The sequence below is a fragment of the Schistocerca gregaria genome, chromosome X (genome assembly GCF_023897955.1).
Source record: "Schistocerca gregaria isolate iqSchGreg1 chromosome X, iqSchGreg1.2, whole genome shotgun sequence".
In the NCBI taxonomy this organism is placed as follows: domain Eukaryota; kingdom Metazoa; phylum Arthropoda; class Insecta; order Orthoptera; family Acrididae; genus Schistocerca; species Schistocerca gregaria.
The window spans coordinates 508,832,220-508,848,072 of NC_064931.1; the positions used below are offsets into that span (position 1 = coordinate 508,832,220).

The 15,853-nt window shown below is 38.8% G+C and overlaps 1 protein-coding gene across 1 annotated transcript in view; it reads left to right on the forward strand.

The window, feature by feature from the left end:
- The window catches only part of LOC126297690 (protein MON2 homolog), a 224,139-nt gene that overhangs the window by 192,549 nt on the left and 15,737 nt on the right, over positions 1–15,853 (forward strand). Inside the window, exon 26 of the mRNA XM_049988806.1 lies at positions 415–599. Within this exon, the coding sequence (XP_049844763.1) occupies positions 415–599 (185 nt within the window). The remainder of the gene's footprint in view (positions 1–414; positions 600–15,853) is intronic.

Below are 15,853 nucleotides of genomic sequence, written 5' to 3' on the forward strand. Positions count from 1 at the left end.
TAAATTTGTACTGGTAAAGGAATTCTCTGCATGAAACACACTTATCAGTTATTTATTGCAGATGACTGTATTAACATCCAGATACCTGTCATGTCTGAGAAATGTGGAGAACTGTTGCATTTTATTCCACAACTGATGCAGCTTTCACAACAGTTTTGTGTTTATTACAAATTTCTTGCTTTCCAAACATAAGTAATTTTCATATGTGTGTTTGATAACACGTTGGTTGAGATACTTTGTGTACAAAATATGCCGTACTGATTTTTTTTGGTCTGTTTTGCATGACATGGAAATATATTTTTTTCTTTTTTGTGATGTGCAAATCAGATGTTTGTTTACACCACGGCAAGAACATATTGCTCAAGAAAATAGTGTATGTACTACAACTCTTAACCATTTCGTGGGAATTTTCAGTGCACCAACATGTGATCGATGCCCTGAAGAGCTGCAGGCAGATGAAGCAGTGGATTGCAAAGTAATAGAATTACTGCGTGATGAAGTATTACCTCATGTTCATTCTATTCAGAAAGAGTTTATTCTTAAAGTGGTCGTCCTGCTAAACAAAGGCTCAATTCATTCTGCAAGTAGTCCCAGCTCTGGTAAGTTTAACAATTGTTGTAACCAGAATATTAAACATGTCCTATACTGTATTTCTTATACATTTTCTTACAATTCAAAAATATACCAAGAGCATATAAGAATATAAACTATAGCTCCTTTGCAAAATTATTGTAATGATCATATATAGGAAAGGGTAATATAATATTAGTAAACTGCAGGAGCATCCAAGGAAAGTTCTTAGAATTTTATTCCGATTATGTGATAGTTGACACTGCATGCTGTGGAGCTAGTTTCCTCAGCTTCACATCACACCCAAACCATTCACTTTTCCAGACTTCCACAACAATTGGTCAGTTCATTTCTAACTTCTCGTCCAGCATTCTTCCTTTATGTGTTTTGTATCACAAATCCTGGGTCTAGCTCTATTATTTCATCACACGTGATAACCACACCAACCCCCCACCCCCTCACACACACACACACACACACACACACACACACACACACACACACACACACACACACACACACAGTGATGCTAATGAAGTACACCAATTTCATACATGGCACTTACCAAACAATACTGGATCATTCCACACAAGACTCGATTCAGCATCACATGACAAATACTGTAATCAAGGAGATTACATTAGATAAGCTCCGTATGACATTTGCGTGAAACTGAATTTCAAAGTCTGCAATTCATCATTGCTACTGGGTTACCAGAGCCATAAATATAACACCCTAATCCTGCGGAGTGGGGTAGTGCAGTGTTCAGCATATAAACCTGACATGTAGAAAGTTGTAGGTTAGAATCTCATCAAAGCAGTGATTTTTTTATTGTTTTTTTATTTTTAAGACTTCAATAACTATCTTTATTTATTTAATTGGTTTAAATGTAATTTCTTTATATCGAATACTTTGCCACATCATTTTCATCATTATATTTTTTATTTTTATTTCCCCCCCCCCCCCCCTCTCTCTCTCGTTTGGAATCTGCTTTGGTTCCCTATAATCTGCAACCAAGTGCCAACCAGGACTGCTCATTGGTTGGTAAAATAGCAGCCCATGTATCCAGAGAGGTTAATGTTATGTAACCGATGATAGTGAGAAATTGCAGTTTGCTTTTAATGCTTAAACAGAAAATTTTCTGTCTTGAGTTTGTGCATGAGGTTAGCTTTAATGGCTGTGAACAAAGCGATTCTGATTTTATTTCTGCCACCAGTTGTTGACTGCCGTTTTCTCATATACATTGCACATCACAAGGTTGTTGTTAGGTTAGGGAACTGGTTTGAATTCAGGGCTACAAAACCACAGTTTGTTCAATGGTCTTCTAAAATCAACTGTCAACAGTGCATCTCTCATTTCCATCATATCTCACAGTGGCTGCTTCCAACATTGCTCTGTGTTGCACATTAACAGCACTTGTGAAGTGATCTGCCGTGTTTGTGTGTCACCTACAACCAAGTGGTAGGTGGCAACCTACATGGCGACACTGTAGTGGCAAGTGACACATGACAACTGTCAAGTAATTTTAGTTGGACTTTTTTCTATAGTATCTCATATTGGAGGTTACAATGCCCATACATTATTAGGAATAGAAAGCTCGTTGAAACTGGAAGTGAATAGCAACAAACTCCTAAGTTCAGATTTGAATATTTATCATAACAATATGTTAGTCACCAATGCTAGCAGCATATTTATTGCAATAAAGAACTCGATAACATCTAGCAAGGTTATCACAGATCCCAAATGTGAATTAATCTGAAGTTAAGCATCAAAGTTCAGTCAAAAATGGTAACTGGATGCCTTTATAGACAGTCTGTGTCAGGAGCTGCAGTGTTAAGAGTGCCTCAGAGTGAACTAAAGAATGTTGTTAACAATTTTCATGTTAGGATGGTGGTGGGGAGGGGAGGGAAGAGATTTCAACTTGTCTGAGCTTAGATTGGGAGAGTCATGCTACCAAACCTGTTGCCTAAAATGGGGATTCATGTGATGAAATTCTGAACATCTTGTTCAAAAGTTACTATGAGCAGATAGTTAGAGGACCAAATCATGAAGGTAATGTCTTAAACATCTTAGCAACAACCAGACCTGAACTTATTGAATCAGTAAACCTAGAGGAAGATTTAGTGATCATGAGGCTATGATAGCAGCTATGACTACTGGTTTTACAAGTAATATTAAGAAAGGTAGGAACAATACGAGAGAAGGAAAGTTGCCACTCACCATATAGCGGAGATGCTGAGTCGCAGTAGCACAATAAAAAGATTCACACAATCATAGCTTTCAGCCATTAAGGGCTTTGTTTGCAGTAGACACACACACACACACACACACACACACACACACACACACACACACACACACACAAGTGCAACTTGTGTGTGTGTGTGTGTGTGTGTGTGTGTGTGTGTGTGTGTGTGTACCATTGACAAAGGCCTTAATGGCCGAAAGCTATGATTGTGTGAATCTTTTTATTGTGCCTATCGTGACTCAGCATCTCTGCTATATGGTGAGTGACAACTTTCCTTCTCTCGTATTGTTACATTACATCCTTGATTTTCCATTCTTTGAAGAAAGGTAAGAAGATATTTTTGCTTAGCAAGAGTGACAGGATGCAAATTACAGAGGGTCTGAGTAGTCAGCATAAAATATTCAGTGATTAGTGCAAAATGGAAAAAATTCAAAAGCACCATTCAGTATGCCGTAGAAAAGTATGTTCTGAGCAAGGTCACAAGGGATGGGAAAGACCCACCGTGGTTGAATAGCAGTGTTACAAAACTGCTACATAAAGAAAGAGAGCATCACAGATTCCAGAGAAGTCAAGACTTAGCTGAACAAAGCGAAACTGAGCATAGGGAGATCAATGAGAGAAGTGCTCAATGACTTTGAAAGTAAAATTATGTCACCCAATCCCAGTAAAAAACCTAAGAGGTTTTGGTCTTATGTAAAATCGGTAAGAGATTTGAAATCATCTATTCATTCATTCAGAGACCATACTGGGACCAAAACAGAAGGTAACAGAGAGAAGGCTGAAATACTGAATTTGATTGTCTAAAATCACCTCACTGTGGAAGACTGTAACACAGTTTTTCCTTCCATTCATTGTATGAATGTCAAAATGGCAGATATTGAAATGGCTGATCACGGAATAGAAAAGTAACTATAATTGCCTAGTTGTGAAAAGGCATCAGAACCAGATGAAATGCTTACAAGATTCTACAAAGATTATGCAAAAGAAATTGCTGCTCCTCTTCTACCAACTGTTTATCGTAGGTTGCTGGGGCAACAAAGGGTACCTGGTGACTGGAAAAAAGTTCAGGTAATTACCGTTTCCAAGAAGGGTCGCAGGACAGATGGAAGCTATTGCACACCTAGATCATTGACGTCAATCTGCTGTAGAATTATGGAACATGTTTTATGCTCAAGAACTATGACATTTTTGGTGAACAAAAATCTCCTTCATAAAAATCAACATGGATTCCACAAACAGATATTGTGTGAAAATCAGCTCCCACTATTCCTTCATTGCTTTTGACAACGGTGCTAAGGTTGATGCTGTGTTCCTTAACTTCAGGAAGGAATTTGACACAGTCTGTCGCTACTGTTAAGTGATAAAAAGTGAGCTTATTGAGTATTGGACCAGATTTGCAACTGGATTCAAGACTTCCACGCAAATAGAACTTGACACGTCGTTCATAACAGAACAAAATTGACAGATGTAAAGGTAATTTCCAGAGTGTCCCAAGGAAGTGTAATAGGACCATTATTGTGTATACTGTATATAAATGAGCTACTAGAAAGCATCAGATGCTCTTTTAAGACTGTTCAGATGCAGTTGTCTGTAACAAAGTAGTGACTCCAGAAGACAGTACTGATTTGCATAATGACCTGCAGAGGATTGGTAAATGGTGCTGGCTCTGGCAGTAGACCCTGAACATAAATAAATATAACATATTGTGCATACATAGGGAAAGAAAGCTACTACTGTACATGTACACTATTGATGAGAAACTGCTGAAAACAGTATTTGCCATAAAATATATAGGAGTAACTATCCAAGAGTGACCTTGAAGTGGAAAAGCAGATGCTAGATTGAGATTCATCGGAAGAATCTTAAGGAAATGTGACTCATCCATGAAGGAAGTGGGTTATAAGGCATTTGTTAAATTTATTCTTCAATATTGTTCATTAATATGGATTCCTTACTAGATAGGAATGATGGAAGGGAAGAGAAGATCCAACAAAGAGCGTAGTGTTTGGCATGGAATTGTTTGGTCACTGTGAGAGCATTCCCAAGAGGCTCAACAAACTCCAGCAGTCATTACAAGAGAGGTATTATGCATCAGGGAGAGGTTTGCTATTGTATTTCAAGAGAGCATTTTCCAGAAAGAGTCAGACAACATGTCACATCCTCCCACATACATCTCATGTAATGACCACAAAGACAAAATTCAAGAAATTAGAGCCAATCTAGAGGCTTACTGACAATTATTCATCCCACGTGCCTTTCGCGAATGGAACAGAGTAGGATGGATCAATTAGTGGTACCAGAAGTACCACCCGGCACACACCATTACGTGTTTGTGCAGTGTTCTGTAAGTGTAGGTCAAGATCTGTTGCATACAGCATTCTCACTCTTTCTCTCAAATGTTACATCAGAAACATCCAAAGGAGACAGCTGTATAGAATTCCAATGTCAGATGCTATGCTTCATCTTAAATATGAAGCAGCCAGTAGTGACTAAAATACATGATCCCAGTAATTATTTTGTGGCTACTGAACTTGTTTTTTTCTACCATACTGCTCAAATATTTATAATAGCAACAAAGAAGTACACTTCGAAATAAATGTGGTGGAAGGATGATAGGCTCGGAGAGGGAGAGGGAGAGGGAGAGGGAGAGGGAGAGGGAGAGGGAGAGGGAGAGGGAGAGGGAGAGGGAGAGGGAGAGGGAGAGGGAGAGGGAGAGGGAGAGGGAGAGGGAGAGGGAGAGGGAGAGGGAGAGGGAGAGGGAGAAGTAGAGGGAGAGGGAGAAGTAGAGAGAGAAGTAGGGAGAGGGAGAGGGGGGGGGGGAGAGAGAGAGAGAGAGAGAGAGAGAGAGAGAGAGAGAGAGAGAGAGAGAGAGAGAGAGAGCAATGGGAAGTAAAAACAGAGACTATCAAAAGTTTTCTTTACACTGGTGATTTGTTGAGAAAGTCTCTGACGTAGTGTATTATGAACAGGCACGAAATAGGATAGTGAAGAATTTTGGATCATGCATTAGCGTGTATGAGGGCATGCTGAAAATTAATGCCTCTGGATTTTTTATTCTGTTCCTGTAATTGGTTGAGGTATTGCATGTCAGGAATATTATTCAGTCGACTTTCCTGTTTTGCTCATGCAAGTTGCAGCCTTTTGCCACTAGGGGGCTCCTTATTGTAGCATGTAACATGGCGATGTGTAATGTAACTATGTCAGAGCATGAAAAAAGCATGCTGTAATGGAGTTTCTAACCACAGAAAATGTGCCTCCAATTGAAATACATAGAAAAAGGAAAGCTGTGTTTGGTGATGATTGTATCGACATCAATAATTGGTGAAGTTGGATTGTTTGTGCTTTTAATGAAGGAAATGGCATTGCTAACCTCAGGTGTGTGATAGAGCTCAGAGTTGATGACCATGTATGACAATTAACAAGACTCATTGGAAGCAGATTGATGACCTTATCACAGAAATTTGTCAGATAACACAGATGCAGCTCTCTGGTAAGTGTGGCATACCACGAGAGCATGTACAGACCATCATTGCAGAACTCCATTACAAAAACTGTGGGTGCCTCGAATACTCACTCCTGACATGAAACAGAGGAGATTGGACTTCTGTTAACAATTTCTTTGTTTTTTGAGCATGAGGATGATGGGTCCCTTAACAGCATTGTGACAGGTGATGAAAGCTGGATTCACAATTTAGGCCCCAAAAATAAGAGGATCAGTGATGTTCAGCCAAAAAGGACCACCAGAGCCAAAAAAGTTTAAGACCATGCCATCTGCAGGTAAAGTCATCCTCACTGTGCTCTAGGATGTTCAAGAAGTGGCGCATTTGGAATTCATGCCTAAAGGTACCACCATAAACTCTGAGACACTCAGAAAGCACAAAAGGTCTTTTGCACATGGAGCACGCTCTCCATCACCATGATAATGCGAGACCACACAAGTGCTACGACATCTGCAACAATATGACACCTTGAGTTCACTGTCATTGATCATCCTCTGTGCAGTCCCGACATGTTCCATCTGATTTTCATCTGTTTCCAAACCTTGAATAATTGGAGATCTTCACTTTGATAGTGGTGAAGCAGTGCAAGCAGAGGTAAAGTTGTGGCTCCATCAACAGAGTCAACCAATCCACAGTGTCAGTATCAACAAAGTGGTCTCTCATTGGGAGAAATGTGTTCGTTGCCAGGGTGACACTGTTGAGGAATAAATATGTAGACAGGAAGAATAAAGATTTAGAACGCTAAAAATTTTTTTTTTATTTAAAAAGTTTTGAGAGCTCACACACAAGAAATTGGGAAGCAGTACTTTTCAGCACGTTTTCATAATTACTTGTGTAAAACAAATTTTCATCTAGGCATTTGCCCTATCAGATTATTTTTTTTGTGGAATTGAGGGTAATGCGTCCAGTAACTTCCAGTTTCACCACAGCAGCAATGAGTAAAAATTGCTTTACATGCCTTTTGTTATAGAAAAGAGTTAGCATCCCGCTGAACTACTTTATTTGCAGCTGATGAAAGCATATTTATTACAGACTCAATTCAGAAACTGAATAGTATAACAATTTATTCTGGAGAGAAGCAACTCTCCATCTACAGCTCATAGGTAAACCCTTAAATACAGTTCCACCTGTACTGACCAAATTTGTTACCATAGTGTGTAAGGTAACCAACCACATTTTTCTCATCTATTTACATTTGCTTCTTCAGTAGCGCACCTAACTATAATCATGAATCTGGAAAACTTAATGAATAATACATGGTGTTTACTTAATAATGTATGAAAATCTACACTTTTGGATTCAGTATTTCACACATTTGTTAAGCTTTTTCATATTGTTTGGACAGTGACCAGTTCTTTAATTATGCAATAATAGTAGTGCCTTAATCAGGTTAGGTCTTCACCCAACAACAGTCCATTGACAGAATTTATCAGATAAATTATAATCTTCAGAACAAAATGGTGTGCGACACAGAACGCAGTTCACATTTACCTCATGCACCATAGTAAACGTAGTATCTTGCAGTAATCCATCAAAAGAAAGTTATACGGACATATTTCACTTAGTTCAGTCCTTAATGAAAGTCTTAAAGTACAATAATCAGTTGTTCCAGTTGCAATGATAGTCCAGCTTTTCTGTTACTTGTAACACAATTTAGCTAAGATAATTGCAGACTTGCACTATAGAATTAACTAGTGAGCTCTTTGGCCCCAACATTGTTGTTTTTGTGGGTGCTGATCCTCATACTTTCATGGAGATGTTAGCATGACAACATTCAATCACCGATTTTTTTCACATGAGAGAGTAACGTGGAGATGTTAGTATCACAAAAATTGAAATATGTTACTGAAACATCAGAATGCCAGTCTTTCTAATGAGTGGTGTCACTAAGTCCATAAATACACATTAGCTCACACAAAATTTGCTTTTACTTGCTGTAGTAGAATTTTTAGTTGTGCATAACTCTTAATAAGCTTTATTTGAAACAAAACGAATTATATTTTAGCAATTAGCTGATTTGAGACTATAACTGCAATAATGAAATGGAATGAATCTTATCTGATAAAAATTGGACAGCTTTGTGCCTACTTTACACATATGTGTTACAGGTAAACAGAACCAAACACCAATTAAAGATATTATTTGTCATCTTATCTTGGCTCTCCTCAGGTGATACGTACACTGGTGGCAGTAGAATCATTTTGCAGTTGGCCTCAAATGCTAATTCTCTAAATTTCTTCAGTAGTGTTGATAGTGCCTTATGGAAAGAACGTCATCATCCCCCCAGGGATTCCCATTTTAGTTCATGAAGCATCCCCATAATACTTGCATACCGATCAAACCTACCAGTAACAAATCTAGCAGCATGCCTCTGAATGGCCTCAGTGTCTTTCTTAATCTGACCTGGTGGGGATCTCAAACACTCGAGCAGTATTCAAGAATGGTTTGCACAAGTGTTCTATACACTGTCTCCTTTGTAGAAGATCTACACTTTTGCAAAATTCTCCCAATAAAATGAACTCTACCATTCACCTTACCTACTACCAATCTAATGTGATAGTTCAATTTTATATTGCTTGGCAACATTATGTCTAAATATTTAAATTATGTGGCTGTGTCAAGTAGCATACTACTAATGCTTTATTTGAACATTGCAGGAGTGGTTTTTCTACTCATCTGCATTAACTTACTTTTTTTTTTTTTTTTTTTTTAGATTTAGAGGCAGGTGCCGTCCATCATAACAACAGAAAATTATGTCTTAAGTCATCCTGTATCCTTGTATCCTCCTACCGCCACTCAACGATGGCACCTTCCCGTACACCACAGCATTGTCAACAAACAGCTGCAGACTCCTGCTTACTTCGTCCACCAGTCATTTATGTATATTCAAAATAACAGTGGTCCTATAACAATTCCCTGGGCACTCCTGACAGGAACTAACCATCGAGGTCAACATATGGTGTTCCATTACTTAAGAAGTCTTCGAACCACTCTCATATCTGGGAACCTAATCCATATTCTTGGATCTTAATCAGCAGTCTGCAGTGGGGCACCGTGTCAAATGCTTTCTGTAAATCTAGGAGTATGTAATCTGCATGTTGCCTTCATCCATGGTTCACAGGATCTCATACGAGAAAAGGGCAAGCAGAACTTCACACAAGTGATGCTTTCTAAACCTGTGCTGAATTGTCAATAGAAGTTTTTCTGTCTCAAGTAAATTTATTATATTCAAACTCAGAATGTGTTAGAGAATCCTGCACCAAACTTGTCTTAAGGATATTGTTCTGTAAATAGGCAGATTAATATTTTTTCCGTTTTTGTATACAGAAATCGCATGTACTTTTTTTCTAGTCACTTGAAACGCCACACTGGGTGAGAAATTGTGATAAATGCAAGCTAAGTGGGGGTTCAGTACCACAGAGTACTCTTTGTAAAAACGAACAGGGATTCCATCCAGATCTGGCAACTTACTTATTTCCAACTCTTTCAGCTGCTTCTCCATGCAATGGATGGCTGCTTGTATATCCCTCATGTGGGAGTCTGTGATGCAGTCAAATGATGTTTTTATGATCCTCCTGCATGAATTATTTTTTAAACATGAAATTTAATACTTCAGCTTGCATTTTGCTGTCTTCTATTGCCACTCCAGACAGGTCAGTGAGTAACTGAATAGAAGCCTTAATCCACTCGGTGCTTTTACATATGACTGGAATTCTCTAGAGTTTTCAGTGAGATCTTCTGCATAGGTATGATGCTGGAAGTTGAACACTTCACACTCGATATTCTTATAGGTACGTGAATTTCTAACAACTTTGCCTGTAAACAAGAGATTCACAAAATAACACCACATATTGTTCAAACTTCCACTTTCTGAGCTAACAGCATTTGCAAATGGAAAAAGTTACTCCAGGATAAAACAGCATATGTCATAAGCGTTGAAAATAAGCAAAGGAGACTAATATAATTATGTTGTACTATCACATATTGCATATACTGTTATAATGGTAAATATGGAGTGTTCGGAAATTCCCATTACAAACATGTAGAAAACATGTAGAAGGGATTGAGTACATAATATCTTGAATTGAAACCCATGTCCAGAAACGTACTATTTCCGTTGTACAATGGTTTCAGTTCAGATATGCAATGCATCCACGTCTGTGGAGGGAAGGAGAAAAGTCTGAGAATTACTTGTCCTGATACGCAGTAGGGTAGACAGGATGATGTGTACTATGTCAGATGGTCACCTGATCGTGATTTAATGTCTGCCTTGCTGCAGAACTCCTGTAGAGACAGAGGAAGATATACTGCACTAGAAATTGAGCAGACACTAGGTGAGATACAGTGTGAAAAAGAAAATATTTGTAGGTCCAATGTCTGTAGTAACAACATTGGTGGTCACCTTATCGACCTGCTCTTGTAATGCATCAGTACTGACCTCTACACACAGTACAGTATGCTGGGTTCTTTTGTTGTTTTGGAATAATGTAAATACATTATGTTCAAGTGGTAATACAAACAAATGTCCTTAAGTGAAAAATGGATGCTTCAAGTTTCCTTTCAAATTGTTACTGTGTCATGCCTAATTCAATTCCTCCAGCAGGAATGTGTGAGTTAAATATCTGAATTGAAACAGTCGTAGAATGAAATGGTAAATTTCTGGAGATGGGTCCCTATTCAAAATATGACATACTCACTTCCCTCTAAACGTCCTAGAAGTTTGTAATGGTTATTTCCTAACACCCTATTTAGAAGCAGTCAGTTTTTTAATGAGATTCTGAACATGAGCATTCCTTGTCAGCTTACTGTGTATCAGAGCACCTAGGAGTTATAATTGTTCAGACTTGCTAATCATATACTCATCCTGTGTAATCAGAATATCAGTTTTAATTGAATTTTGTGGTAGAAACTATAAAAACTGAGTCTTGGTCCAGTTACATTAATGTCAAGAGCCTGAATAACCACTGCTGCGAGACATGCAGGAAGGGTTATTGAGGTTCTGGAAGGTACCGTTATGGATGTGGAGCCATGCCGACTCCAGTGCTGTGGCCAGCTGTACTAGGTTTCTTGGTTGAACATCCACAGCACAAACAGCCCAATCGAGGCTGTCCCACAGATTTCCTACTGGGTTTAGATCCAGGCAGTTTGGTAGTGAATGGAGTACAGTAAATTCATCCTGTCCCTCCTTGAACCATGCACGTACATCTACATCTACATCTATATTTGTACTTATACTCCGCAAGCCACCCAGCGGTGTGTGGCGGAGGGCACTTTACATGCCACTGTCATTACCTCCGTTTTCTGTTCCGGTCACGGATGGTTCGAGGGAAGAACGACTGTCTGAAAGCCTCCGTGCACGCTCAAATCTCTCTAATTTTACATTCGTGATCTCCTCGGGAGGTATAAGTACGGGGAAGCAATATATTCGATACCTCATCCAGAAACACACCCTCTAGAAACCTGGACAGCAAGCTACACCGCGATGCAGAGTGCCTCTCTTGCAGAGTCTACCACTTGAGTTTGCTAAACATCTCCGTAAAGCTATCACGGTTACCAAATAACCCTGTGACGAAACGCGCCGCTCTTCTTTGGATCTTCTCTATCTCCTCCATCAACCCAGCCTGGTACGGATCCCACACTGATGAGCAATACTCAAGTATAGGTCGAACAAGTGTATTGTAAGCCACCTCCTTTGTTGATGGACTAAATTTTCTAAGGACTCTCCCAATGAATCTCAACCTGGTACCCGCCTTAACAACGATTAATTTTATATGATCATTCCACTTCAGATCGTTCCGCACGCATACTCCCGGATATTTTACAGAAGTAACTGCTACCAGTGTTTGTTCCGCTATCATGTAATCATACAATAAAGGATCCTTCTTTCTATGTATTCGCAATACATTACATTTGTCTATGTTAAGGGTCAGTTGCCACTCCCTGCACTAAGTGCCTATCCGCTGCAGACCTTCCTGCATTTCACTACAATTTTCTAATGCTGCAACTTCTCTGTATACTACAGCATCACCCGCGAAAAGCCGCATGGAACTTCCGACACTATCTACTAGGTACACTGTAAGCTGTGAGACATGTTGCATAGTCCTGCTGGTAGATGCCATCATGCCAAGGAAAAACAAACTGCATCTAGTGGTGGACATAGTCCTCAATGATAGATGCATACTTGGGTTGATCCATTGTGCCTTCTGAAGGAAGATCGCCCAGCTTCAGATCGCCCAGGGAATGCTACGAAAATATTCCGCAGAACGTAATGCCTCCTCCTCTGGTCTGAACCCTTGTGACAATAATTGTAGTGTGTGTCCAATGGAGCATGAAACGTGATTATCTGAAAAGGTTACCTGTCACCACTCATTGGATGTCCAGTTGTGGTATTGGTATGCAAATTCCATCCTTCATCCCCAATGAACAACAGTCTGCATATAGGTGCAGGAACTTGGTGCCAGCTGTGGATGCCCATATGAAGCAAGCAACATTTGCTGAACAGTTGTCGAGGAGACACTGTTGGTTGTTCCATAGTTCACTTCGGTGGTCAGTTGCTTAACATTTGCACATCCATTGGCCTATACACATCTCCACAGCCATCATTCACCCTAGTCATCTACGGCCTGTGGTGTACCACAGTTGTGTGGACGCTGGTTTTGGGTAGTGCCATTTTGACGTGTACCATATACTTCAACCCTGGTGGCATGCAAACAGTTTGCAAACTTAGCCATTTTGGAAATACTTCCACCCGTGGCCTGAAAGCCAAGATCATGCCTGTTTGGACATAAGAGAAATTGCTTCATTTCCACATTACAACAATGACTGCACTGTTTTCCATGGGCCTCCCCAAACGCTTTATGTACCATCTGCTGTTAGTGCTCCCATCTGCCCTCTCTGAATGGTTTTTGCACATTGATGACAATCATAGGTGGTGGTCATATTAATGTGACTGGACTGTGTGTGCCTTGAACTGCAGTATTTGGTACATTACGTATGTTTTACGCAATGTCCTTCACTACTAAGCCATTGTAGATGACAAACAGAAATATTTTAGAATTACCTGTCATATTAGGAGCACCCCCACTTAACCACGCCCCAATCAGATGCCACCTCATAGCCTTTCTCATTAGTGTGGAGAATGATTTTTTGCTGTCTGTCCATAAAGTATTAGAGCAATCAGTGATGAGCAACTCCTCTTATCCCATAATGGTACATTTTCTACAGTGAAATAAAATGATCGTATGGCATTCTTGGCTGCCGTATTGTAAGTCCTTTTTAGGTGACACCACATCGGCGACTTAAGAGAGCACACATTTTGTGATGAGCACAGTGAAATGCCTTAGTTAAAGGTACAAGAGTGTTCACAAATTTTTATTTAATCCATCCAGTGCCTCGCAGGGAAAAGAGAATATAAGGTTTTCAGTTGTTAAACTACTTTTGAAACTAAACTACGTTGACAATAATTTATGTTAACTGAAATAATCAATAACCCTTCCATATACAGCCTTTTCAATAACTTTTGTAAACATCGATGGCACAGAAATGGAAATATAATTCACTAAAATGAATGAAATAATAGATGACACTGTTACTATATGAGGGTTTGAAGTCTGCTTGAATCTGCTGTGACAATTTTAAGTTGTTTAAATACTTTCAGAAGAATAATAACTGTCCATTTAAGGAGTATTTAAGCTGATTTACCAGATACCAACAAAAAATGGATTTATGATGGTTTTTCCCACAATTTATGATTACTTGGAGGATGTTTCCTACTAATAGGATATGACTGAAACCTTTTGCTTTCCTTATTAATTTTTAAGACTAAAAAAAAGAAGTAAATTAATGTAATGTATGTTTCTTGTTCTTCTTTTTATTACCATAATTTTAGTCCTTCATTCATAGTTCACTGATTCATAATAGTTTTTTGTTTTCTTTCACTAAGTTTAGTGGATAGTATCCTGATCTACCATAGTTTTATAGATGAAAACAGGTAAACATTTTCAAATACATGAATAACTGTAGGTTAAGTAAAGGTTTGCTTATACTGTGATCCTTTATTAAGCACATTCGTTAGTATAACACACAGTAAATTTTGCCCTCCTGTCCGTCAAAAACAGAATAACCCTCTTTTCTGGCACTATGCTCCTTGCCCCCTCTTAGTCCTTCCTGCACCCACTGTCTGATGTCACATCAGCTTATTGCAGAGGATTCATTCACAAGCCTACCACAACTTAAAGTATATTAATGGCGACATATTAAACTACTAATTGTATTTAGAAGGAGGTTGTGCCTTTTATTGTCACACTACCATGATGTATTGTAGAATATTTTGTCAGTAACAGTGTCCAAGTGGAAAAAGTGAATACTCTGTGTTGTTGATAAACATAGCCATACTCTGTGTTAGAAAAAGGTAGACAAAGCTGTATATCAGCCATCACAGCCTACAGTTTAGTAACTGGCGCAATGGCAGCCTTAATCCTTAATTATGAAAATATTCAAGACATACCAACAAAAAAGGTCAATGTCCATTGAAGGAAGAGGATATCTCAACTAATATATAAACCAATGTACATGCTAATACTAGTGTTTACAAATTGAATTTTTATTACCATCGAAGTGGCTGCCTTTTGCCATTGTTCTCAGAGTTACTGAGTTGTATGGGATTTTAGTAACTATGGTGACCACAAAATGGAAGGAGATCACGTGGTTTGTCATACTCTGGGCCTTTATCAGTTCTGCGTTCATTTGATTTTGAATGCTGTCATTATTTCACACAGTGATTGGCCATGTTTTTTGGGCACAATTTTAACCCTTTCCACTCAATTTTTTTTGCCAGCTGTCATTTCCTCATATCTGATTAATATTATCAGGGAATAGGTTAGGGGATTGCTTGGAATATTATGGTATTTTGAAGTGAGAAAGACATGAATATGAGCTCTCCTGATAACTTTATTATCTGTTGTGTGTTGCATAGAATTATGTGCATTTTTGTTTTTTTTTTTAGAAAACTGTTTGCTGTCTGATACTTTTTGAAACAAGTCTCCAGGATGAAGTCTAAGACCCCCTTGTGCATGTCTCAAAGTAGATAATGGTTTCTCTCCTCCCATCTTTTTCATTTTGTCTGCTGCAGGCCATACAGTTGTTTGTAGATTGCTTTCCATTTTACATTACAAAATGCATCTTTCCATTCAGCCTCTCCTCAACATCAGAAGATGATTCCCTCTCTTCCTTGAATGTCTCTAACAGTGCCCACAAGCTTTGTGATGAGATTACTCTAATAGAAAAGATATGTTTCCTCTTTTCTCTTCTCCGTATCTATTGAGTAAAAGATGTAGCTGTTTTACAACTGTAACTTCTACAATACAGAGAAAAAAATTGCCCCATTTGTATGAGTTCCACGTAAAGCTGTAACATGCAAAAAACACTGTGTCCATTTCTCTGTAAACTTTATATATTCTAAAATAATTCTAGGTTTCTCATCTGAACTGGTGGTTTCTTTGTGTAACCAGTGATCAGCTGTGTTTCAGGACCAAAT